At 39.9% G+C, this 27,854-nt stretch overlaps 1 protein-coding gene across 9 annotated transcripts in view; it reads right to left on the reverse strand.

The window, feature by feature from the left end:
• The window catches only part of TMEM19 (transmembrane protein 19), a 45,517-nt gene that overhangs the window by 16,004 nt on the left and 1,659 nt on the right, over window positions 1–27,854 (reverse strand). For 5 of the 9 annotated variants that reach the window (XM_019952596.3, XM_019952598.3, XM_073788396.1 and 2 more), the window contains exons 2-6: window positions 26,495–26,608; window positions 19,032–19,169; window positions 18,398–18,652; window positions 17,189–17,398; window positions 15,172–15,218 (exon numbers count right to left, since the gene is read on the reverse strand). In XM_019952596.3, coding sequence (XP_019808155.1) covers window positions 15,172–15,218; window positions 17,189–17,398; window positions 18,398–18,652; window positions 19,032–19,169; window positions 26,495–26,608 — 764 coding nt within the window. Of the gene's footprint in view, window positions 1–6,815; window positions 6,840–8,730; window positions 15,219–17,188; window positions 17,399–18,397; window positions 18,653–19,031; window positions 19,170–26,494; window positions 26,609–27,854 lie in introns of those variants that run through there. The other 4 variants (XM_073788397.1, XM_019952601.3, XM_004325848.4 and 1 more) reach the window with 4 other exon arrangements.

The raw sequence follows: 27,854 nt of genomic DNA on the forward strand, positions 1-27,854 counted from the left end.
TGTTCTTTCTAAATGGTAGCAAATAATATTTGTTCTTTAGAGTTCAGGAATTTTACCAGATTGTGCATGTGTCTTTTCTATCAATTCAGCCTGCCCTGGAATTCTGGGAGGCTTTTTAATTTACAAAATTAGGTCTTTTTCTCTCTTGAATGTGTTTCCTTTCCTCTCTCTAGAACTTGAGAGTTCTTTGTGATTAGCAGTAATCTTATTATGTGTAACCACATATATTTCCCAGCCAAAAAAATTCACATATATATATATATATATATATACACATACACATATATATACACACACACACACACACACACATATATATGTATATGTATGTGTGTATATATATATATATATATATATATATATATATATACTCCCCTACCTCTTTGGAGTAATTCCTCAGAGCTACTGAGAGACTATTTCCCAGTCTATAGTCCTCAGTGAGGCCCTGAATAAAACTTAACCTACAACTTTAAAGTTGTGTGTTTTTCTTTCAGTTGACACTGGCGGTGTAGAAAGCAGGCAGGTTGTCACCTCTCTTATTCCACGGAGGTCTTACAACAAAGCAGGTAAGAATGTGTACTTTGAAGCCAGACTGCCTCAGCTCAAATACCAGCTCTGCTGTTTACTAGTGATGTGGTCTTGGGCAAATTATTCACACTCTATGTTTCAATTTCCTTATTTATCCAGTGGGGAAAATTATGAGTATTCTTATGGGCTTATTGTGAGAATCATGAGTCTACTTTTGTGAAGTACTGAGAACAGTTCCTGGCAAGCATATGGGTTGTTTTTAAAAATTCCTTCTGAAAATAGATGCATATGTGGTGAACAAGAACTGTTAAAACTCTGAGCTTTCTAGCTTTCCCTTTCAATTGTACTCAGTGTTGGCTGCACATTTGAATCACAGAGAATCTTTTAGAAACTCTCTTGCTGTACCCCAGGCTAGTTAGATAAAATCTCTCCATAGGAGAAACAAGGCAATAGGAGTTTTCAAAACTTCCCAGGTGATTTCACTCTGCAGCCAACTCCTTAATTCCTACAACAAAGAAAATTCAGTGTTTGTAGATTGATCTCCTCATGTATTAGTCATTGCAAATGAGTTTCCTCAGATTCTTTTGCTCTGCAGAATACAGATCTTAGAGAGAGGACTACAGAGTAAGGCTAAATTTCAGAATCACGGAAATTTGGAAAAACTTTGCAGTCATTTTCCATTGCATTGAGATAGAATCCAAAGTCTGACAAGGCAAGGCTCTATGGAGGTCCAGTCCCTGTCTGCTGGGGGCTCGACCCATCCTCCTTGAATCATTCTCCCCACTGTTCACTATGTTCCAGCCTGGCCAGACACCTTTGTCCTCCTTTAACAGGCCAAGCTCTTTTCTGCCTCAGGGCTTTTCTGCTGGCTGTTTCTTGTTTCAGGAATGCTCTCTACTCCCCACCCTGCGCCCCCCCCACCCCGCGCCTTTTCTTTAACCTGGCCATTGCCTAATATCATTTCCTCAGAAAAATATTTCTTGACTTTCCAATACAATAAGTCCTTCTAGGTCCCGTTGTTGTAATCATTCACCAACATTATAGTTTTCTTCACAACACCTATCACAATGTGTAATTACGTATTTACTGGTGGGATTATTGGCTTAATGCCTAAACTCCTAGCTAGACTACAAGCTTTATGTTTATTTTGTCCTACTTCATTTTCTCAATGCTTTATGCTTAATACTGTACAATACAGACAGTCCCTGATTTACGATGGTTCGACTTACAATTTTTCTACTTTACGATGGTGCAAAAGTGATACACATTCTGTAGAAATCATACTTCGAACCTTGAATTTTGATCTTTTCCCAGGCTAGCGATATGAAGTAGGATACTCTTTCGTGTTGCTGGGCAGTGGCAGTGAGCTGAAGCTCCCAGTCAGCTACACGACTGTGAGGGTAGACAACCGACACAGCCGTTCTGTACCCAGATAACCATTCTGTTTTTTCACTTTCAGTACAGTATTCAATAAATTACATGAGCTATTCAACACTTTATTATAAAACAGGTTTTGTGTTAGATGATTTTGCCCAACTGTAGGTTGATGTCAGTGTTCTGAGCACGTTTAAGGTAAGCCAGGCTAAGCTATGATGTTTGGTAGGTTAGGTGTATTAAATGCATTTTAACTTATGATATTTTCAGTATTCATTGGGTACATCAGGATGTAACCCCATCATAAGTCAAGGAAGATCTGTACAACCAATAGCTCATGAATAAATATTTAATAAATGAAATTTAGTCCTGAAAGGAGTTTTTGATCGTCCATTTCGAATAGGTTGTGGTTTGGATAAAGAAATTGACACTCAAGCATTTAAGTGACTTGCCCAAAATCATTCAGCTAATTAGTGCTAGAATTAGGATTTGGTCTCATTTCTCCCATTTCTCAGTACAGTGAACTTTCTAGCATTAAGTGATTTGCTGCTGCAGATATAAAACAAGAGGATCAAGAAAGTAATTTAGATATATGGAATAAATGAAAGTTTAATTCAGTCATCATTCAGAAAAACAATTTTTACTGTACAATAATGTAAAGTGAGTACTAGAAGATACTGGAAACTGAACTGAGTTTCAGTTTTCAAGTGAAAGCAGAAGTGACTAAAGGCTTAATTGTTTCGAAAGTTTGTTAATCTTTAGTTCAGACTGGATTACTATTTGGAACGTGCCCAGTTCCTCAGAAAAGTGTACCATCAATCAGTAATAAAGCTACCAGTCATTAAATTCCTCTACAAGTGCTTTGCATACATGAACTCCAAATCTCTTTGCAACTTTGCCAAGTAACTATTCACAGATAAGAAAATTAGGCTTGGGCTTCCCTGGTGGCGTAGTGGTTGAGAATCTGCCTGCCAATTCAGGGGACACAGGTTCGAGCCCTGGTCCGGGAAGATCCCACATGCCGCAGAGCAACTGAGCCTGTGCTCTAGAGCCCGTAAGCCACAACTACTGAGCCCACGTGCCACAATTACTGAAGCCTGTGCGCCTAGAGCCCATGCTCCGCAACAAGAGATGCCACCGCAATGAGAAGCCCGTGCACCACAACGAAGAGTAGCCCCTGTTCGCCACAACTAGAGAAAGCCCGCACGCAGCAACAGAGACCCAACGCAGCCAAAAATAAATACATAAATAAATTAATTAATTAAAAAAGAAAATTAGGCTTATCACACAGTTTGTAAATGGTTAACATAAGGGTTAAAACCACATTGGTGGATTCAAGTTTCTCATCTGACAACAAGGAAAAAGCTGAACTAACAGAATCTACAACTCTTCTTTGATTTATCAAAGAACCAAGGTCACAGGGCAAACTACTTCCCCCAAAACTGGAGAGACAGACAGGTGGATACAGAGAATCACAGCTAACAGGGAGCAGCAGCCCAGGAGCAAAAGCCAGCAGCTGGAGCCAATATAAATTGAAAAACTTTAAACTGTAATTAACAAACTGCTGGAAGCTCAGTGTAGACTGCCTGAGAGTTAAAAACTCCTAGGGGGCCCCGGATTAGGGAAGCCCCATACTTTCCTGAATTTTACCTCCAAGAGCCATACCAAATTCTCACTGTAAAGATCAGAGAAAATCCCTCCAGGGGGAGGAGAAAAGTAACCATTTAAAATATGCCCAGAGCTTTCAGTTTTCCTTACCAAGGTTGTCCCTCAAGGAAAACTATTTTACTAGAACCTAAGTGACTGCGATTTCACCAAGCCTAACCCTCCTGGGGATGGGGAAATACCCAACTCCAGCCTCCTCTAGCTTTTGACATGGGGAAAGACTTTTACTAATAACAGAAAGGAAAGAGGTACCATCACTACCAATCTCATAGACACTAAAAGGATAATAGAGGAATATTATAAACAACTCTTATTTCCACAAATTTGATAACTTAGATGAAATGGACCAATTCCTTGTAAGACACAATCTACTAAAACTCACACAAGGAGAAATAATCTGAATAGGTCATCTATTTAGGAAATTGAATCAATAATTAATAATCTTCCAAAATAGAAAGCACCAGGCCCAGACGGTTTCACTGGTGAACTTTACCAAGCATTTAAGGAACAAAAGATACCAGTTCTCTATAATCTGTTACAAAAAAAATAGAAGCAGAGGGAACACTTCCTAGCTTACTCGATGAGGGTAGCGTTACCCTAATACCAAACCAGAAAGGAAAACTACAGACCAACATCTCTCAAGAACATGGTTTCTGTGGGTCAGGAATTCAGGAGCATCTTAGTTAGGTGGAGTCCCTATGAAGTTGCAGCCAAAATTTTGGCCAGGCTGAAGGCTTGAAGAGTACTGGAGGATTTACTTCACATGGTGCTGGTTGTTGACAAGAGCTCTCAATTCCTCTCCATGTGGGCTTCTCCACTGCTTGCTTAAGTGTTTTTGTGACAGGAAGGCTGACTTTCCCCAGAAATGAGTGATCCAAAAGAAAGCAAGGTAGAAGCTGTGATGTCTTTTATGAACTAGCCTCAGAAGTCACATACTATCATTTCTTCCATATCCTATTGATAATACAGGCCAACTCTATTCAATATGAAAGGGGACTAAACCAGGGGCCATCTTAGAGGTTGTTTATGACATCATACAATGGAATACTTTTTAGCGATGAGAAGAAATTACATACACATGTAACCATATAGATAAACCTCAGACCTTATAATGAAAAAAAAAAAAGCCAGACACAAGAGTACACACTGTATGCAATTTGTATGACGTTCTAGAACAGGCAAAACTACTTTACGGTTATTACCCCTGGGAAGAGGAAGAATTGACAGGAAACGACACAAGGGGATTTCTGGGGTGATGGAAATGTTCTATATCTTGAAAGGGTGTGTTTCACATGGGTGTATCATTTGTCAAAGTTATACAGTTAAAAATATTTGTGTTCCAATGTAGAAAGACTTACTTCAAAAAATAGAACCATAAGAAAAAAATCAGGTGACGACTGGGAGTGAGTGGCAGTATAGATGAAACAGGAATGGTAGAATGTCAATAATTGTTGAAGCTGGGAGATGGATATACCAGGGCTCATTATATTATTCTGTTTACTTTGTATGTGTTTGAAAATCCCAAACTTAGAAGTTGAAAAACTAAAACCAAACTGTTTTGTGTAACAAGCTTCCAATTCCTTTGTGTAAAAGTGTATCGCTTCTTTTGTTTTACAGTGCTAATTATAAGAGCATTTGTGTCGTGTGAAGGCTGCATTATGAATTGCACACTAAGTCATCTTAGCAACCCTGATTATAACTGGGAACACAAAAATGTGGTGGTGGGAGGTGGGCAGTGAGAAAAATCTTACAGGAGCACATTTTAACCTGTCATTATGTAAAAATTGGTGAGAGCCATCCAGTTCTTAAGGAAAGTGGGACAGCAAGTATGACACAAAGATGGCTCAAAGACATTTCCTCTCAAGCGAGTTGATGTTTCTCTTCTTCTACCAGATGGAAGCCCAGCAGGGACCATGGTGATCTGGATATTTAGACAGTACCTCCTACTTTTTGTAATAGCTCTTGTCTCTTCCCTCAAAGGCTCTAAAGGTAGGAATGTGGGGGTGGGATATGAGGTGGAAATTAAGTAAAAGAGTAAAGGAATTTGGAAAGTGGACACAGAGGTTATTTTCCATAATCCTATCACTCAAGGATCTAATTTATCATGTGGAAGTACATATGTCTTCTCACAGATGCCAGTGAAATTCCTGCCAGAACAGAAGCAAGAACCCTCTAGTAAGAATGTGTGGAATAACATGGAGATATCGAAAAGCATAGGATATATTCTGGGACTATTAATAGTCCAGATGGCCCAGATGCATGAAGCATGAGTAGGGAAATAACCTTAATAAGTCTAAACAGCATAGGGAGACTTGTACTTACTATTAGGCACCCATTATCTCATTAGGAGAAAAATCATCCCAAAAGTTTAAGAATGAGGTTTTGGTTAATATATTTTGATGTAAAAAAATATACTTTTCTTCTCTCTTGCAAAATGAATTACATGAACCCAGTTCATTCATATAATATTGGGAGTTATCTTTTTCATAGAATAATAACAATAATACCAAATATAAAAGTAGAAGCAACTTGCATTTGCATGGCACTTTAGATGTGTCAACTAGTAATGATAACATTTACAGACTGCATATTATATGCTAGAGACTGTGCTAGGTATGTCAGAAGACTGAACTCATTTGATCCTCACAGCAACAATAGCCCCATTTTATGGATGAAGAATCTAAGACACAGAGAGGTTAAGTAAACAGGGTCATGGAGCTAGTGAGTGGCAGAGCTAGGATTTGAACCCAGACAGTCTAGCTCCGAGCCTGTGCTGCATTATGCTGTCTTTCAAAGCTGACATGGTCTATTAGTTCTGTGGCTGCTGAAAAAATTACCACAAACTTAGTGACTTAAAACAACACAGATTTATTACCTTACGGTTCCGAAGGTCAGAAGTCGTAAAATCAAGGTGTCAGCAGGGCCACCTTCCTTTCTGGAGGCTCTAGGGAAGAACACGTTTCCTTGCCTTTTCCAGCTTCTAGAGGCTGCCCACATTCCTTGGCTTGTGGCCTCCTTCATCCATCTTCAAAACCGGCATCTCTCTGACCCTCCTTCTGTTGTCACATCTCTTTCTCTGATCACAGCCAGGAAAGGTTTTCCACTTTTGAGGAAGCATGTGAGGAGACTGGATCCACCAGGATAATCCAGGATAATCTCCCGACCTCAAGGTTCTTAAGCTTAATCACGTCTGCAAGCCTCCTTTGCCAGGTATGGTTGTCACAAGCTCCAAAGATTGGGACATGGACATCTTCTGGGGACCATTATTCTGCCTACAACACATGATTTCTTCAAAGGCTTTTCACTCACATGACTGATTTGATATCAACAATATGTGAAAATGAAGTATACCTATTAACCCCATTTTCCATACAGAAAGACTATGTTTTGCCCCAAGGTCATATAGCTAGTATTAGGGCCCTCTACAAATGGATCTCAAACTACCTCTCTAGTCTCATTTCATACAACTTCCCTCTACCTAATCTCTAGTCAGAGCGAACTTTTTTTTCCCCTCAAAAATGTCACACCCTTTGCAATTCAGTATTTGGATGTGTTGTCATACCCTCTGGGAGGGAGTCCCCACCATCTTGACTTGGCAAACTTTTACTCATCTTGTAATGTCCCACTTAATGTTCTCTGCCAGGTGTTCCCACATCACCCAAGCAGCTAGTGGCAGGGTTCTCACTGCCTTTGTCATACTCTTGCTATATACTAGCCACACATCGTAACATATGTGAACACATGGTGTTAGGATGCAAATGATTCTAACTGCCTGGTTTTGATGGAGATGCTACTATGATTGACATCAGGAGACTAAAGTAAGGATAACACACACACCCTTCCATAGAGAAGCTGACAACCTGTTGCATAACTCCTAGACTCCTCAGCCAGACCCGAGTTATAAAATGGGGCCAGAGAAGAGAAAGCTTCTGTGAGGAGAGTAGTGAACAGTTTCTTTAGAGGGAGTGGTAGCCGGGCTGTGAGTCCCCAACCTGGGGACGAAACTTCAAGTGCACCTTTGGAGAGTGTTTCGTTTAGTTGAGAGAGAGAGAGATGGCCCGTGCCTGACTCATGCCTGAGAAAGTTAAAGCCAACATTCATCCTGGGGGCTGACTCCTACCTGGGACTCCAGCGGGCAAGAAAGTGCCTGACTCCTCTTTGATGGTAAAGCCAGAGATTGCACTGAGATTGGCTAGCACTTTCAGAGGTTGTCAAAGCAAGGGATTTTCCCCATGGAGCACATGAAGTTCACCTGGTGAAACCTAATCATGAGGTTGTCTTGAATCCTATCCAATACAGTTACCTGAGAGGTGAGAACACCACAGCGGAAAGAGGCTAGATGCCCAGGAGCTGAGAAGTAACAGTGGTAGTTTGTTAGAATAATGGCCCCCAGTGCATCACATCTGTCACCTTTCTCCTTTACAGTGTGACTCTACTACTCTTTCCACGATGAGGTGGAGTACATTTCCCCACCCCTTGAATCTAAGTACCTTTTAACATTTTGGGCCAATAACTGCCGCAGAAATGATATCATGAGACTTCTAAGGCTAGGCCTTGAGAGAACTTGCAGCCCCTACTTTATCCTTCTTGGAACGCCTGTGTCATCAAGAAGCCTACTGGAGGATGACAGATGGGTCACATAAGCCCAGCCAAGAGTCAGCATCAAGGTGTCAGTCATACACATGAGGCCATCAAAACTAGCCCCCCAGCGGACCTGTCAACTGACTGCAAACACGGGTGAGTGAGCCCAGCTGACATCACGTAAAATCGAATTGCCCAGCTGAGCCCAACCCAAACAGCCAGCCACAAACTGAGAAAATAGTTTTTGCTGTAAGCCACTAAGTTTTGGGGTGGTCTGCGTTAATAGATAACTGATGCAAGCAACCATTTGAACTAGAGATGCATCTGCTGGTGTAAGAACTGTAAAAGAGGGGCTCAGCAGGAAACCTCCAAATAGCCCACAAAAGCACCCCCAAGCCAATACCAATTTTAACCTTCTATACCAGACTCATCCAATATCACCAGCTTTTGCCATCTGCCATGCCTGGAGAGGCAAAAGTGTCATTACAGATTTATCTTCTTCCTGCCTCTATCTCCCTTCCCACTTCTACAGCAGTGTCTTAGTCTGCTCCGACTGCTATAACAAAAATACCAGAGACTGGGTGACTTATAAGCAACAGAAATTTATTTCTCACAGTTCTGGAGGCTAGAAGTCCAAGATCAGGGTGCTAGCAAGGTCAGATTCTGTGAGGGCCCTCTTCTGGGTTGCAGATGGCCATTTTCTCAAGTGTCCTCACGTGGTGGAGAGGACAAGAGAGCTCTCTGGGGTTTCTTTTATAAAACACTGATCCCATTCATGAGGGCTCCACCTCATGACCTAATCACCTCCCAAAGGCCCCCATCTCCTAACACCATCACGTTGGGGGGTTAGGATTTCAACATATGAATTTGGGGGGCAAACAGTCAACCAGCATCAGCAAAATTTTAGTTTATTGAAAGTCTCAATTCAGCATTTAGAATAGCCAAACCTGGGTTAAAAAACAAAAGCCAAAAAAACCCAAACCCAAAACCAAAGAAAAACAAATCCCAACCCTCACCCTGGACCTGCTTTAGCTGGAAGCCTGCAGTGGGAAAGGGGAACACGGTTCTTTGCTCTTTCACAGTTCACCTGTTCTCCTACCTGTTTCTAAGAATAAGAAGAAATGTTCATGGCTTGCTGGAGTTTTTATATAAGGTTATGGGAAGTTTAAAGGGCCAGTAGAAGATAAAAATAAAGTCACTTTGAAAAAAATAAAGTCACTTTGAAAAATCACAGACCACATGTCATATTTGTTCAACATGCTAGTTACATACATTTGTCTTCCCCTCTCATCGCACATGGATGGCACAGTCCTTGTTTCATTCATCTTTTTTTTTTTTTTTTTTTTCCGGTACGCGGGCCTCTCACTGTTGTGGCCTCTCCCATTGCGGAGGACAGGCTCCGGAGGCGCAGGCTCAGCGGCCATGGCTCACAGGCCCAGCCGCTCTATGGCATGTGGGATCTTCCCCGGACCGGGGCACGAACCCGCGTCCCCTGCATCAGCAGGCAGACTCTCAACCACTGCGCCACCAGGGAAGCCCTCTTTCATCTTTGATTCACCAGCTTCAGACACAGTGCCTAAGGCATAGAGACACCAAGAGAATGTTGCACTGGATTTATGTTGCGCTAAACCCCATTTTACTTTTAAATTCAGTGCTAATAAGGTCTTTTATAAAGAGAAGGAATACCATTTAAAATAACAATGGGGAAGGGTAGTGGGGAAGAGGGGTTATTCCCAGAGATTATTTTGTTTACTTTGAGCATTTTTTGATTTGTAGAAGAAACATATTTGACTGTAGACTTTTTAGGAAAGTATTTAAAATTATTTTTGTATAAGTATTTTAATAGCAGTTTTATTGAGATATAATTCATATACCATAAACTTAAAATTATTTAACTTAACAAAAATAAAAATCATCTGTAATCTTAACAGATAACACATTAATGTTTTGGTATACATCCTTCTAATCTTTTTTCCTAAACAGGTTTTTCTTGGGTGTAAGTACCTGACTTGAAGCAGCAAAATGATAGTACAAATTATAACAACACTTCACTGATTAAGAAGAATATATGTTAGGGCTTCCCTGATGGCGCAGTGGTTGAGAGTCCACCTGCCCATGCAGGGGGCACGGGTTTGTGCCCCGGTTCGGGAAGATCCCACATGCCACGGAGCGGCTGGGCCCGTGAGCCATGGCCGCTGAGCCTGCACGTCCGGAGCAACGGGAGAGGCCACAACAGTGAGAGGCCCGCTTACCGCAAAAAAAAAAAAAAAAGAAGAATATATGTTAAAGTACACTCAAAACAAATGTTACGTGGAAAATATCTCAAATTTCTAGCAGTAGTTATCTTGGGGAAGGTGGGAGAAAGCTAGGTTTGCTGAGGAGTGGAGGCAAAGCATATTTTAGTTTTACCTCTAATGTTGTAATTTTTTTTTTTTTTTTTTTTCTTTCTTTCTTAGCGGTACGCGGGCCTTTCACTGTTGTGGCCTCTCCCGTTGCGGAGCACAGGCTCCGGACGCGCAGGCTCAGCGGCCATGGCTCACAGGCGCAGCCGCTCCGTGGCATATGGGATCTTCCCGGACCGGGGCACGAACCCGTGTCCCCTGCATCGGCAGGCGGACTCTCAACCACTGCGCCACCAGGGAAGCCCTAATGTTGTAATTTTTTAAAAAGGATAGATTCTGGGTATTAACTATGCATTTAAAAAAAAGAGAAAAAACTCCAAACATTAAAAAAAAAGAGTTGCCACATGTATAAAATAAGTTTCGAAGGGGGTGGTTATGATAAATGTAAAAGAATGAACATTCTAGTCTTGGCAGGGAAAATAATTTCAGGAACCTTGCCCTGCTAACCTGGCTTCACCCTCACTCCTTCTACAATCAGTTCCTGACTCCTTAGTTCCAAAGCCATTAAAACTGCATCACATGATTGAGAAATGCTGGCGTCATCTCAGTCCTCTGAAATTCAGGTAGCTAAACCGTTTTTTTAATTTTCTTCCAGAAATATGTTCCTGATTACCAACTTTCAGTGATTCTTAAAGGGAGAACTGATTAGCGTCAAATAACTTAACAAACATACATATATTAAACACTTACATATTTTAAAAATGTTCAGTTCAGTTTCCAAATGTTCCACTTGGAGTTATAGCAACAGTACTCCATAGTTACGCTGCATAATTGTGTTTTCATGTTTAAACCACGTGCAAGCCACCTGGGATTTGGTAGCTAAGTACAGTCTTTTCTCGTTGCGATGGCATCAGGAACATGAGATGATGGGGGCTGCAGGTCACCCACTATGCAAACATGCGGCAGCTGTTCATATTGCAGGCATGTGGCAAAGTCTGCAATATGTCACTGCACATGATTTTTCTCTATACTAGGCCTATACCTAATTGGGATGAGGCTGGCATTTCTGAAGCCAGCATCCTACATGTAAACCAGCTAGAAATAAGAAAGAGACATATGGGGCTTCCCTGGTGGCGCGGTGGCTGGGAGTCCGCCTACCGGTGCAGGGGACACGGGTTCGTGCCCCGGTCCGGGAAGATCCCACATGCCGCGGAGCAGCTGGGCCCGTGAGCCATGGCCGCTGAGCCTGCACGTCCGGAGCCTGTGCTCCGCAAGGGGAGGGGCCACAACAGTGAGAGGCCCGCATACGGCAAAAAAAAGTAAAGAAAGAGACATATGCCCCTAGGCTGAGGCATAGATAACTGAAGTAATGAGAAAAGCTAGGAATGGAATGACCTGTTGTAGCAGTTCACTGTTCTGTCGGCTCCATTTGACAAGTCTTCAAAGCTCTCCTTCGGGAGTTGCCCTGAGCCACATACACCTTGCTCTTTTCTACTGTGTGACAGTATGGCAAGAAGTAGTATATATGCCTGTAAGCTGCCTAGGTAGGCAGTAGTACACATTATTTTATCATACAGCTACATGGAGCTCTTGCCATGAGAAGTGTTTTTTTACACAAACTGTTTACTGTTTCAGTAAGATACATATAAGTTTTTTTAAAAAGTGCTTCATTTTAAAAAAAATCTACACTTATCATATCCCAAAGTGCTCTGAAAACAGAAAGTTTCTTCCTAAATTCTGCGACAAAAACTGATCTGACCTGATCTGAAGCTCTCATAGTCTCAGTTAACACACTTACTGGTGGTATTTGCGTTTGATAATGGGTGCCATCCTAGACTCTTTTGGGATTTTTTTGTTTGGTTGTTTTTTTTAAAGAAGATGTTGGGGGTAGGAGTTTATTAATTAATTAATTTATTTTTGCTGTGATGGTCTTCGTTTCTGTGCGAGGGCTTTCTCTAGTTGTGGCAGTGCGGGCCACTCTTCATCGCGGCCTCTCTTGTTGCGGAGCACAGGCTCCAGACGCGCAGGCTCGGTAGTTTTGGCTCACGGGCCTAGTTGCTCCGCAGCATGTGGGATCCTCCCAGGGCTCGAACCCGTGTCCCCTGCATCAGCAGGCAGATTCTCAACCACTGCGCCACCAGGGAAGCCCTCTTTTGGGATTATTGAGTAAAATATTTTATAGGTACCCTATCACTTTCTAAAATCTGAAAAATTTTGATTCTAAAACACAACTCACCCTAGGTTTTCAAACAAAGGATTGTGAAGCAGTATGTCCCCAAAGTGTTACTGACGTGGTGATTCTACCAAACCCCAAATGGCTCCAATGAGTATTTTTGCCCCAAAGTATGTCATGAGGATGAATCTCCAGGAAAAGAGAAAAGAGGCATGTTAGAACAGCTGTAGGAGTAAAGAGGCTGCACAAAAAACTGCCACAGGAATGATCTGGTAAGTGATGTAGCTCTAAGACTGTATAATTACCTGAAGCTATGCATCCATAAAGACAGCACATGGCACTGCTGCTAATAGTTGTCTGCATAAAAATGAAAATTCCCACTCTTTTGAGACTTTTAGGTATAGGATATTCTCTTCTTTTTTATCTTTTTTTATTGACATACGACATTAGTTTCAGGTGTACAACACAATGATTGGACGTTTGTGCATGGATATTCTTATTTAGTAGTTCTCAACCTGTTTAACCATTAGACTATCCCAGGGAGGGAGCTTTCTAAAAATGACCCATGCATGGGTCTCACTTTCAGACATTTTGATTTACTTGGTCTAGAAAGGAGCCTTGACAACAGCGTTTTAAAAAACTCCCTACATGACTCTAATGGGCAGCCAGAGATTTAAAATGTCCCAGTACCCAGGCTGTACCCCAGACCAGACACAATCTTTGGGTGAAGCCCAGACACAAGTAATTTTTGTAAAGATGCTCAGGTGATGCTAATGTATACACAAAGCAGATGGGTTGCGACCCACTGAGTTTCTTGGCTTAAGGCTTAAGTGTGTCAACTGTTTTTTAAAAAATTCTTCCTGGGGCTTCCCTGGTGGCGCGGTGGTTGGGAGTTCGCCTACTGGTGCAGGGGACACGGGTTCGTGCCCTGGTCCGGGAGGATCCCGCGTGCCGCGGAGCGGCTGGTCCCTTGAGCCATGGCCGCTGAGCCTGCGCGTCTGGAGCCTGTGCTCCGCGGCGGCAGAGGCCACGGCAGTGAGAGGCCCGCGTACCGCAAAAAAAAAAAAAAAAAAAATTCTTCCTTAACCAAGTCATTTCTAGATAATCACTGTAGCAGGTTCACCAACAAAGAAAATAAAGCTTTCTCCACTCTGACAGTGGCTTATTCATGCAATCTCTCCTCAATTTTTTTATGAATGCAAAAGGGGAAGGGGAAGAAAGGTATGGAAATCACATGAGAACTATTTCCAAATACTTTAGCACAATAATCCATACGACGTTAAACCCCTTTAGTACGTACATCAAAGTGAAGAACAAAACTGAAAAGCAGAATTCACTTTGTTTGAGGCTATATGTAAAGGAGAGCACAACTTAGAAGGTACATAATAGGAAATCATAGCATTTTCCAGTGAATTCTAGGACAGCAAATGAAATAATAATTGCAATAATTTTCCAGTGACTCTTTAACTGGTCAAGATGCCAATGTAAATCAGATTCCTAGACAAATTTCAAAGAAAGCTAGAAAATACATTAAAAATATTAAATTCAAGGTAATTTCTGCTCAGAGACAAACTAAAACATATAGTAAGGTGCATATTTTTTGACGTATCTCTTTTCCTTTACCTAAAAATAAATTTTTTTCATGCATTCTAATGGTCACATGAAAAAGACATTTACTTTTTTTCATCACTAACCCTGAGGAAGGAAGAACAAACGTGGAGTAGACCTCACAGCTCACCAGGAACCAAACTCCACACTTTTTTTTTTTTTTTTGCGGTACGCGGGCCTCTCACTGTTGTGGCCTCTCCCGTTGCGGAGCACAGGCTCCGGACGTGCAGGCTCAGCGGCCATGGCTCACGGGCCCAGCCGCCCCAACTCCACACTTTTTACAATAATAAATGGCAAGTAATGGGAGAAGTCCAGGATACTACACTTATTCAGGCTTCCACACACATCGGTTTAAATACTTAAAACAGATACAACATTTGGATAATTGGCATGGTGACATTTCTCTGCCACAACTGAGCCATTTAAAACTTTTATTACTTTTAGTCCCTTTACTGATTTAAACAAACAAAATAAAATTTATATCTACCATGCAGGAACTTTCAGTTCAATATATAGGGACATTATAGTTTCACGGCTCAAGTTCCATTCAGCAGAAGAAAAATATGCATAAATTCTATGAGCCTTGTGTTTCACCAAAAAGATATTAGTTGTTACAATGGAGTTCAGAGAGAGGAAAAACGTGGAGTTCCATTGTAATGGAATAGAGGAGAAGCTGGCCTTTCTGCTTTGTCATTACAATTACTCTTCTTGGGATGAGACTTGGAATTGCAAATTTAGCTGAATTTACCGAAGTTTTAACTTTAGTAAATGAAATAAAATTCACTGTCTGGGCCAAAAACCCCAAGCAGCTGCTGTTGGGAGCAAGAGGGCGACAAGGACAGAAGAAAACAGATTCACGGCATTGTTATCAAGAATGGGTTTCCCTGCTATGTACTTCACCTCATTCGCTGGGCTGCTGACCACCATGCCAGTGCTTTCATCCAAACCTGCAATGAAAAAGAAGCAAGTGAGGTGGAAAATCCAAATGACTTGAAAAAAAAAATTAGCTTTCTCCTCCAAAGGAGATAATCTTTCAAAGATTCTCAGCCATTCGTAAAATGACTTTAGAGGATAATGTATATGATGAGTGATACAGAACCCATGATTACAAAAGGTCTCTTTGAATAAATGGGTTTCAATACACCTCAATGCTGCTCTCTCAACAATGCTGGAATTCTTTCCAAAGTAGAAGGGAGAAACTGAAAAGCAGAGATGGCATGAAACTGGCAGACAGGGCTTGCCTTCCCAGTGGCTCCCCTCCTAGGACCAACCTGTGAGACTCCTGAGAATAGGAGCCTCTACAATGGATACCCAGGAGTAGCAAGGTGCCTACACAAAGAAGGCACACAAAGATGAATCTAATCTGCTCCCCAGCCCATTTTTTCCCCAACCCACTCAATATGATCAGAAACCTCCCAGTTAGAGCCCAGTTTAGAATAAAACCTAGGCTCTTTACAAAAACGTGTAATGGGTGTGTGTGTGCACGTGCGTGTGCATATATGGTTACTAACCCTTTAGTATAAATTAAAATCAGATTGCTTCCTCCTCAGCATCTAGATAAGACTAATGAACCTGAGAGAACAAATGTTCTGATGGTGGAAAGGGGAGTGGAAGGACAAGTCGATTATCTTGGGACATGAAGAGAATTGGGAGCACTGTATTCAGGGAACCGTTCTCCAGATGTCTAGCCTCTTCACTGGATGAATCAAAGGAGAAAACATGGTTGGTTAGAGGGTGGAGCAAATACACACCTAACAGAACATGTCAGTACACTGACATGACAGGAGAGCCTTAGATGCAAAGCACAGAAAATTCTGGAGAAAACGGACTCTCTCATATATCTTGAGTGGGACTAAAAACTCAGTGGGGAGGATAGCAAACATGATGTCACAGTAGAAAAGTACATCATATGTGTAGAGTCAGATTATTAGAATAATTATTTCTCAAATGGACTTGGAAAATAAATGGAAGGAGGGACATTATAATGATCTGACTCCAAAATTCTGCGTCCGTGGGATTAGGTAAAGTCCCATAAGCAAAAGCATCTGTCTCCTGCACTATCCTATCTTCCCTGCATAGCTTCTACTCACTGCTCTGTAGGAGTAATTCTCTTTCAATCAATTTGACACAAAAGAATGAGAAATTCAAAATGGTAGAGGAGACTTTGCTCTTTCATTCTGGGTCCCCCAACAACCTGTGTCTTGGCAATTGTTTTTATTATCACATCTCTTTTTTTTCCTTTTCCATATTTCTTCCCCATTTCTTTCTGTTTTTAAAGATTTATTTATTTATTTATTTTTGGCTGCGTAGGGACTTAGTTGCAGCACGCAGGCTCTTCGTTGTGGTGCACGGGCTTCTCTCTAGCTGTGGCGTGTGGGTTTTCTCTTCTCTAGTCGTGGCGTGCAGGCTCCAGGGCACTAGAGCTCTGTAGTTTGTGGCACGCAGGCTCTCGAGTTGACGCGTGCGAGCTCAGCAGTCACGGCACGTGGGCTTAGTTGCCCCACGGCATGTGAGATCTTAGTTCCCTGACCAGGGATTGAACCTGCATCCCCTGCACTGTAAGGCGGATTCTTTACCACTGGACCACCAGGGAAGTCCCCCCATTTTTTTTAAGGACACATTTATTCAGTGTCATGATCAGACTACTGCATTTAACAGTCAACAGCATGGGTGAAAAAAACAACCCTACATTAAAAATCCTTGTTGTAATGCTCTACACTTTGCACAGAAAAAAAACTAAAATAACTTATTATACAATTAGTCAAAAATACAGTCCTCGAATTTTTTGCCCATAAACATGAGTGTTGTCTAAAACATACCTTCTTTGTAGCAGCTAGGCCCTGCCACCAGTGTGCATGGCTGAGTTCCCATTTCTTTAATACACCAATAAGTTACAACAATAAGGTAATGTTCTTACCACTAAATTGCATGGTAGCTCCTAAATACGAATCCACAATTGATCCTAGTAATCCAGCCAGACCCCCAAATGCAATAATTGGCCACTGAGGAGCAGAAATGTCTAAATCATTAACAAAAACCAGCTGCGTGAGGAAGTATGCAATGCCCACAAAGGTCCCTCCAAGGAGACTGGAGGCAAGGCCCACCATCGTAACTCCTCCGTTGGTCCCTAAAGAAGAACATGGATAAAATCATCTAGTTAACAATCAGCAAACACATAAAGTCAAAAAAAGCAAAATATTTTGGTACCTATCTAATCAAGACGAATTTAAAGAAAGGGTTCACTTTGATGCAATCCAAAGACCATCCTACTTAGAAAACAGGCTTTTCTCCTCAGTAACTCCTGACATTCTAAGCAGTGATGTGGAATAGTTTAGTAGAGCTAGACTGCCTGGTTTCAATCTTAGTCCTGTCATTTCCAAGTCTGGTTACTGTGGTGAAGTAACTAAGTTACTTAACTAAGTTACCTAACTTCTCTATGCCTTAGTTTACTCATTTGTAAGATGTAAACAATAAAAGGACCAATTCACATGGTTATTAAGAGTAAACAGTAATCCATGGAGAGCAGTTAGAACACTGCTTTGCACATAGTAGGTACTCAAATATGTTAACTGTTATTATGATGATGATGATGATGAAGGGGAAAAGAAGCAAAATGAGAGGAAGGAGGAGGAGACAATGATAAAGTACTAGTAGCAGTACTAGTAGTAGTAGTAGTTGATAATGGTAAGGGGGAAATGAGATATACATTGAAGCACTAACCACATAACAGGCTCCCAAGAAATACTGTATCATTTCCTTCCTTTTCCTTTCCCACTGATAAGCCTGTGGGCCAATCTCTATGTTTCTATATCATTTATCTAGGAATTACTAACACTTCCTGCAAATATTATTTATTATCACCGATTTAATATCCTATAGCGATTTTCCAATTAAGGAGACAAACTGAAATTCTTAAAAGGCTTTTAAATAAGAAACACAATAAATCAAGAGGCTTTTTGTTCATTTTTTTTAACATCCTTATTGTAGTATAATTGCTTTACAATGGTGTGTTAGTTTCTGCTTTATAACAAAGTGAATCAGTTATACATATACATATGTTCCCATATCTCTTCCCTCTTGCGTCTCCCCATTTTTGTTTTTTAAAGAAACTTAAATAAAGACTCACCTACTGGAACTTTCTCCCAGGTTGTTATCAGCCTCGGTGGGCTTTTACTCAGAACAGTGCCAACTTCTGAAGCCCATGTGTCTCCAGCAGAGCAGGCCAGTGCAGCCAAGAGAGACAAACACATCCAAGAAGCAGTGTGCTGCTTGGAAAAATCTATTGGGATTTCCCCAGGGCCATTTTCTATCATGTATAGCAGGGCCAGCTCTGTGGGCACAGCTCCATTACAGAATACCTGAATCCAATTCCTCTGCCCACCTAGGAACAAACAAGGGAATGAAAAGGACAAAAAACGTTTTCTCCTCAGGAGGAAAATCATGCATTTTTAGGAACTTACATTTCAAAACTTAAAAGAAAAATGACTAAAATTTCAAAAATGACTAAAAGTGGGATGGTAACTTTGCCCACATTCTATATTGTTTTAGAATAATGAATGATAGACTTCAGTATTTCTACAATTCTGCTGTTATTTGCTATTGTGGTAAAGTAATAATAAACTATATCAGGCTACTACTAAAGTAATTCTCATAAAATTTATGTTTCAATAGTCTAAACATGTTCTGATTAAAAGCTTATGATATGTTAAGATGAAATAAAGGTTCCTATTTTAAGTAACGTTAAACATAATTCATTCTACCTTCCTTGTATTCTGAATCTAGACGTTTCTTTGTTTCTCCCCTCCATTTAGTGAGTCTTGAGGAAGAAAGAAAAAACATCAGCAAAGAGGTGAAAAAGCTGAAATTTGCAACGGTTAGGATAAATCCAACCACGAGCCCTGAAAGAAACACATATATACACAAAATTACACTTAGTCCATACATTAATGCTGTGAAAAAAAGAATGATTTTTTTCAATTATTTTCATATTATAACTGGAAATGTTCATTTCCCATACCTTTACATTTTTACCAACTAAGATATTACCAAACAGTATAGGGTCTTTCAAGTTTCTATTTTTTACATTTTCCCCCCATAGCCTGGGATGTTTTTCTACTTTACAAGGAAAATTCAATAAATAGAGCATCCAAGAGTAAATCTGGGAGAGAGAGGCATATAGAAAACAAATTCCAACATGACAGAAGTAAGTCTCCCCTTATTAGTAATTATTTTAAATGTAAATGGGTTAAATGATCCAATCAAAAGATGGAGATTGGCAAAATGGATAAAAATACGTGGTCCAACTATATGCTGTCTACAAGAGACTCACTTTAAATCCAAAGACACAAATAGTCTGAAAGTAAAAGGATTGAAAAAGATAATCCATGCAAATAAGTGACCAAAAGAGAGCAGCAGTGGCTATACTAATATCAGACAAGAGAGACGAGCTCAAGACAGCATTCATGTGACATGATCTCCCTCTTTCCCTCTTTTTTTTTTTTTTTAGCATTTCTTTTCTTTTGGGCATAACAAAATGCTCAAGGCTCATCTTAGACCTACCTTGCCCCAGCCCTAGAAGCAGCCGTTTCTCTGAGGAGCTCTGGTTCATTACAGTGGGGAATGGAGGGCAGAGGTCAAAATCTAGGATTATGGTGTATTCTAGTATATTTGCTTTTTGTGGACAAAGCAAGTGAATACACACACATACAAATATACACACATGCATATATATGCATGCTTATATATGGGAACATACACATGTATATACACATACACATAAATATTTGGGGAATCACAAGATCACACCAGTAACTCCAGTTCCAATCTATCTCCACAGGTTCTCTCTTGCTTTTCCCCATTCCATATTTGTATGCCTTTTTCCTTAGTTAGAACTCTGGCCTCAAACAACAATGACAATTTCACTCATCTGCTCAATCTCTATTACATCTAAAAAACTGTTTTAGAATTGCTTCACCCATACTACAACACAAACAAACCTACTAAAAATAGTAATTTGTAATTCTCCCCTTCCTGTAACCCCAGACTGAAGGAATAAAGAATATAGTTAAATACTGGGTCCGTAAGTTACTCTTTTTCTTTTTCTCCCTTCAGTGAGCTTATAGTATTCATTTAAAATACAGTTGGGTTCATCTGTTTTAGTTTGCTTTCAGTTTTAGATCCCCCCCCTTCCCAACTTCACTGATATTCTTAAACATGCTTTTAAAAGTCACACTTATACAAAAAGGTATATTTAGAGAGGTGTCACTTCCTCCCATGTCCCTTCTGCCCCTCCCTCTATATTTTGCTCTCTTTCCATTCTTTGTATGTATTCAACATCATTGTTCTCCAGTTTATCATTCCTGTGTTTTCTTTTATGAAGATAAGCAGATATATGCATGTTTTCTTATTTTTCCTTCTTCCTTACACAAAAGGTAGCATTCTCTATATGTGATTTTGAAATTTCAAGCACACTTTTGACAATTTTATCTTCCTTCTTTCAGGGAGAGAATGTGCTAGTCTGCCACTGAGTACTCAGATCAGTGGCACCCAAGAGTGGCAACCATGGGGTTCATGGTTGACAATTTCTGCTCTCTGGAACTCTTAAGATAAATAGATTGAGTTTTGCTATATTAAGATTTATTTTTATTAAATAACACAATAAGCAAAGTTCTACGAAGTAACAGAATAGATATTAAATAATTATTAAATAAGTTACCATGTATTTAATAAATAAGTATTAAATAATAGAACAAGGGACCAGGTTCCTATTTCTGTAGCAATAGGAAATTTTCTATTGGTTAGCTCCATCCTGACTGATTGATCCATCCAGAGATACTCGGTTATTGGCATTTTACTTATGTTTAGTACTTTTTTACTGAGAGTGCAAGAAATCGCTATAATGCTGTATAAAGTAAAATAAAGTGCTTCAGCTCTGGAGTTGAACAGTCTCGAGTTAAAATCTTGACTCTTCCACTTACTTCTGCATGACTAGATGTTACCTAACTTTAAGCCTCAATTTCTCATTGGTGTATTAAGAAGAATAATAATTCCTACCTCACTGGCTTGATGTGAAAAGTTAAATGAGATAATTTTTATAATATGCTTATTATAAACCCAGCATGTAAGAGGCCCGTAATAAATGTTACCTAATATCATTGGCAATAATGGCAGTTACAGTGGCAAAACCTCAACAAGAACATCATTATTATTGCAATTGTGTTATTATTATAATAACAAAGATGAATATTATTATGTTACCCAACCTTTAAGTTTTTCAATTGTTTTTAAACTTATTACAAAATTACTACATGGGTATTGGAGGGGAAAGCCAAAACATACAGAAGTCAAAGTGCCTCCTTCCTTCACCACTGCCACTCCCATCCCTTCTCCATGGTCAGTCACTGTTAACAATTTGTTCCACAGTCTTAAGCACACCCAAAGTGAGATGGCCCTAAAAAAACCTACACTGATATGCTACAAAAAGGAATCTACATCCTTTTTACTTCAAACACCTCAAAATATCACATGAAGTGATCAGTGTTCAAGTTGATGACAGGTTCGGAATGAGGAAATAAATTGAAGCTAATGTGCTTTGAAGGAATGATTTCTTTTATGTAGTCTAAAAAATATCTTAGAACTTTTTGCATCTCCCAGTTATGACAACTTTTAGATTAGTAACTGCTAACTCCACTTGGTGTCTTTTCCACCTCTTCAACCCACCTCTATCATCTTTAATCGTCCGTGCTAAGGAGTTAATTTGCATAACAATCGGATGCTCCCAAAGACTGTGAAGACTCAAGAATTATGGCTGCCTTCTGAGCTTAAAACAGGTAAATTCTATAACTGGCAGATGCCATCTAGGGAAGTAAAACAACACTGTCTACAAATGTCTTTGATAGTGGGAGTAGAGTTACCCAAAATTCCAACCAAGGGGACCTGGGAATAATATCTGGGAGACAGGAAAGGGAAAGGTAGGACTGGAATTTTATAACTTAATAAACTCAAACCTAATCAATTATATTATAAGTAATTTGCCTACAGAAAGACTATGGGAATCAAAAGAAGGCTGGTTAGCCCAAAATATAGAATATGAAGGCCAAGAGAACCAGAGGTTGGCAGACGTAAATACTATATAAGGGACAGGACTGTTTGACCTGTGGATTTGCATTACTGACTGTTTCTCAGACTCTGTACTCTGCCAAAGCAACCTTCTCATTACAATCTGACTTCTCAAGTGGTCTGACTGCAAGAACTGGACATGTCTGAACAGTGATGTTTGTATTCCAGTTGGCCCAGTAGTTCTATATTTTATCAGATTAATAAAGTAGCATTCTGGCTCATATATTAGTCTCTTATAACAATGGCAACATAAACCAGTTTTCTTGGCTCTAATCAACTCTGGGTACCTGATAGACTGAGGTTTCTATTTCAAAAGACTGAACGCCAGACCCGAATTATGATAACCAAAGAGGTAAGGCCATCCTTGTGAGAACACACAGAGCACAACCACTGGCCCTTCCTGACAACACCTCATTGGCTGTGCACTTCCATTACACTTACAGCAACTCCTTCTGGGGATTAAATGCCTCAAACCCATCTTACTTATCATCTGTCTCCTCTGACAGTGGGATTTTTATCTATTTTGTTCATTACTAAGTCTTCAGTGCCCAGAACAATGTCTGGCATACAGGGGACCCTTACTAAATATTTGTTGAATGAATGAATAAAAAAAATGGGAAACCATTAAGCCTAAGCGTCTTGGCAAGTGAAATTAAATTTACACTTGTCAATCCAAGAGACTGATGACAAACTGTCCACACAGACATGTTCAAAGGAACACACTGAAAAACTAGACTAGACAACACTTTCTTGGAGCAAATCACCTGCACAGTGCTTTACAGTTTACAAGTTCATTCTCACATAACCCCTCATGTGATCCTCTCCTTATTCTAGAAGCATTCTTTCTCTCAAGGAGACAAGAGCCCTTCACTTCAGTGTCCACCCTAAGCAATGCCTCAACCCCTCCCCTCTTCCTTCAACACTGAGGTATATGTTCCTGTGTCACAGAGGACTCTAAATACCCAGATCCTGAGGAAGTTCTGAAACTCTTCTCAATCCCAAGCACACTAAAGACATGGTATGGCAAACCTTAGTAAAATTCCTATGACTGTAATAGTAGTTGTGGAAGGAAAACAATACTAACATTTATAAAATACATGTTGCTATTTTATGAGTGCCAGGTCCTGTGCTAAGCATTTTACACGTATGACTCCTCATGATAAGTCAATGCTATAGATAATATTATTCCCTCTAATTTGATGGAAAATTATAACACAAAGTTTAAGTGACTTGCAGTTATACTCAGGACAGTATTCCCAAGTACTATGATATACCTTGAATCAACATTACAGTTTTTTGTCCTTAAGGAAAAAAAAAAAGCTCCAAACAAAAAAGATACCAAAATTCCACAGAATGCAAGGACTAGGAAAAGGGTAGTGGTTTTAAAATCAATCAACATATATTTCCTAAGCACTTTTATAAGAGCATGTAGCGCTATTCAAAAAAGTTTAGGACACAGAAGAATATGATACACTCCGTGTCTTTGGGGAGTTTACTGTATAATACTTTATAGTTTAAAAAGATATGTTGTCCCACACATTATCTTGTTTGAGCCTCACCAATAAGCCCATAAGGACCTATTTCATAGGAGATGAAGAAAGTGAGTCTCTGAGGAGTTACGTGACATGGACAAGTTCACAAAGATAGCAGATGGCAATGCTACAATTCAAATATGTATCTTTTAATTCTTTTTTTAAAAAGTCTTTACTGAATTTGTTATAATATTGCTTCTGTTTTATGTTTTGGTTTTTTGGCCACAAGGCATGTGGGATCTTAGCTCCCCGACCAGGGATCCAACCTGCTCCCCCTGCACTGGAAGGCGAAGTCTTAACCACTGGAACACCAGGGAAGTCCCTACATCTTCTAATTCTAAATCAAGCCAGGTAGGAGAGGAGTAGAGGCCAAAGGGCCAGGAGGCAGAAAAGGAAATGGTAGTAGGAAAGAAAAAAAAGTGGAGATCAGAAAAGTAAGAGGAGAAACAGGATCATATACAGCATGGAAGTCAAAGGAAGACAGTACTTCAAGAAGAACTTGACGCTTCTTCCCACAGGTCAAGAACAATGAAAACCAAGGCAAGGCTACCTGAGAAAGGACATTTTTAGCAAAGCATAACTCTATATTGTTATATTCAAATAGAGATTGCTCAAATTATTTGTTATAAATGAGTAATTACTTTCAAAGTGCTAACAACAGATTTCTCAATTTCTCAACAGAACTTGAACAATGTATCTCAATTATGAAGAAGGAAAATGAGCATGATTCTGAAGAACTGTGCCTAATAATAAAAAGCACCCTATACATGTTGGCTATGTGCTAGGCTCTGAGCTAAAAACTTTATAGTAATTATCTCACTTAATTCTTACTGCAATCCTAAGAATGAAATCAGGGGTGGATCAAGATTTTGTGGGTCCTGATGCTTATAAATTGGGGGCCCTCTTTTTAAAAAAAAAGTACAAAAATATCTTTTACCTCTGTAAAATTTACAAAACAAGAAGACCATGAGAGCACACTGCTAGGGCTCTTCCTAGAACCTTGAAAGGTACCATCGTAAATGAAATGCCATGAAGTTTAAGCTTTATTACTTTCATGATTTGTCCTTCTCTAGGTTAAATTTTTTTTATGCACAGGAAGCATTTATTTATTTTTTGAAATTTTAAAAAATTGAAGTATAGTTGATTTACAATGTTGTGTTAATTTCTAGGTTAGATATTAAAAACCCATTTCTCTGAAAACTGAGGTACAGAGAGGTTACGTGACTTTTCCAAAGCCATAACTATTACTCAAACTCATCCTGCCTGATTCTAGTGCTTGTTCTTTTACTTATCAGGCTATATTGCCTCCGTGAAGGCCTGCTCTAGTTTATAAAACTTCATGAAACATCTGCTGTATGTGAACACAGAGGGGATAGGGTGTCTCTACAGTGCATTAGGGCTAATGATTATCAGCATTTTGAAGGCTAGGTAGGCAGCTTCAAGACCTGCCAGTTCTAAATAATCCTTATCCTGTAGTGATCTCAGCCTACAGGAAGTATTTGGTGGTGGTGGTGGGGGGGGGGGAATCCTCATGTCTTGGGGCTTATAACACTGGTAGGATATGAAAATCCCAAAGTCAGATCAGATCCCATCAATCCCCTGGTTCAAGGCAGGGGGGATTCTAGTTTGGGATAAAATCTTTACTGTGTCCTGATAAGCCCTGTATTATCTGGCCCTTACCCACTTCTTCAACTTTATCTTACTCTACTTTTCCTTTTCTTCCTATTTTCCAGTCAAATGAGCCTTATTCTCACACCTGAACAAGCCAGGCTTGAGCATGTCAGGGCCTTTCTACTTGTCTGTCAGCGGAACATGCTTCTCTCAGATCTTCTCATTTCTGACTTCTTCAGGTCCCAGTTCAAAGCAACCTCTTTAGAAGAAAGGTTAATCCAGACCCTATCCACAGAAGAATGCCCCACATCCCCCAATATACACACTTTATTATCTTTAATATTTTTCTCATAAACTTTATCGTTATATTAAAAGTTTTATGTATTTTATTTGTTTATTATCTATCTGTACTAAAGAATAAAAGTTCCATAAAATCTGAAATCAGCTATATCCCCAGTTTCTAGAAGAGTGGCACACAGTAACTGCTCAACAAATATTTGCTAGAAGAATAAATAAATGGCCTGTCCCCATCTCAACTCTGAAGAATGAATCAAGAATACTCAGTTGGGACTACTCTGCCTCAGGCTATTAACAGCAATTTCCAAGTGCTATTCTTCTCAATGGCTCCTCTATTTTACCTTGAGGAAAAATGTTCCAATGTTTCTGCTAGCAGAAAATTTAAACCAACTCAGGAGCAGAATAACCAAGGTCCTCAAAAGTCTATCCTACTAATCTAGTTGTTATCAATTACAAGGTTCAATTTGTACATCACACTAAAAGGGTATGTTAGTATCTGAAATTTTGACAGAATAGTAAAGTTGAGTAATGCATAACTTTATCATTGTCTAAAATATGCAACATTGTGATTCATAGGCTCATATATTCAGAATTTAGAAAACATGAGTTTAAATTATATAAGCAAGCACTTATTATATGGTTAAACATTCAGAAGAAAAACATACCTCCTAAAGCCCCACTATGATTTAGACTTTTCTTTTTAAAGCCATTAGAGACGATCAAAACGGGAACAAAAACTGAAAACAGCCAACGCCAAGGAGAAATAGGCTGTAAGTTACCTGAAAAATTATAAAGGTAGAGCATAAATTGTATGAAGCCTGCACAGGTTACCTTTGGCTGCAAGTTGTTTTGTTTTTTTGTGTTTTTTTCGGTACGCGGGCCTCTCACTGTCTTGGCCTCTCCCGTTGCGGAGCACAGGCTCCGGACGCGCAAGCTCAGCGGCTATGGCTCACGGGCCCAGCCACTCCGCGGCATGTGGGATCTTCCCGGACCGGGGCACGAACCAGCGTCCCCTGCATCGGCAGGCGGACTCTCAACCACTACACCACCAGGGAAGCCCAGCTGCAAGTTTTGATAACTGCATTCTGGATTAAAATACTGTGGTAAGTAGAGAAACTGAGATAAAGCCACCAAAGTAAAATATTCATGTTGAGAATTATATATTTTCAGAGAGACAATCCTAGTGGGGAATGACCAAATAAGTCCTGTCCAAGTTTAGAGAACCATTTACAACTATTTATAATAATGGGTATTTGATAGATATTTGGAGATCTGAAATGAAGCTCTGGTTCTTTATTTTTTTGGAAAGGAGGCATGTATTCATTCTCAAGAACTGTATAGAACAAATACCTTTCTTAACAGGATCCAATTATTCCTCTCTCTACCTTTCACAGAGATTTTTTTAAATCCTCCCACAGGCTACACAACTCAGGACGCAAAGGTTAGCAACTGATTTTTCCAAAGGTTGCATCCAGCTCACAGATGTTTTGTTTAGCTAGCATAATTTTTTTCAGTTTGAATCAATATTTAAAGTTTAGGAAATTTCGTATAAAAATCCAGATTCTTGTTTTCTGTTTTTAAAAACTGGAAGTTCAGGCCCACGTGGCAGAATTGACTACAGGTAGAGAAGTCACCTCCTTTAGACAGGTCATGGCTTTCCCATTTAAAGTCCCCGCCATTCCTGACAGACTCTTAAACACCAAGGCTGAGTGATTATAGTAAAGAAAAGTGTGAACTATTGCTTGTGCCCAGGTTTCTATCAAAAATTGGAAAATGCAACACAAAGAGGGTGAAATGTTAAAAAAAAATTGGGAAAATCCTATTTCTAGAAGTGTAAACTGTTCCCATGTGCTTAATATGCACAGTAAAGCCTTGGAGAGCTTCACTTATCTGCATCAGGTGCCTGGCCCCAAGGGGTCACTTCAATTTACAAATCCTGATTTATTCTATGTAGTTCAAGTCATAGTTAATACTGGCATTAAGGAGAATCTTCTCACATACCTCTCCTACCCGAGCCCTCATCCC

Source organism: Tursiops truncatus, chromosome 11 (assembly GCF_011762595.2).
Source record: "Tursiops truncatus isolate mTurTru1 chromosome 11, mTurTru1.mat.Y, whole genome shotgun sequence".
Taxonomy (NCBI): domain Eukaryota; kingdom Metazoa; phylum Chordata; class Mammalia; order Artiodactyla; family Delphinidae; genus Tursiops; species Tursiops truncatus.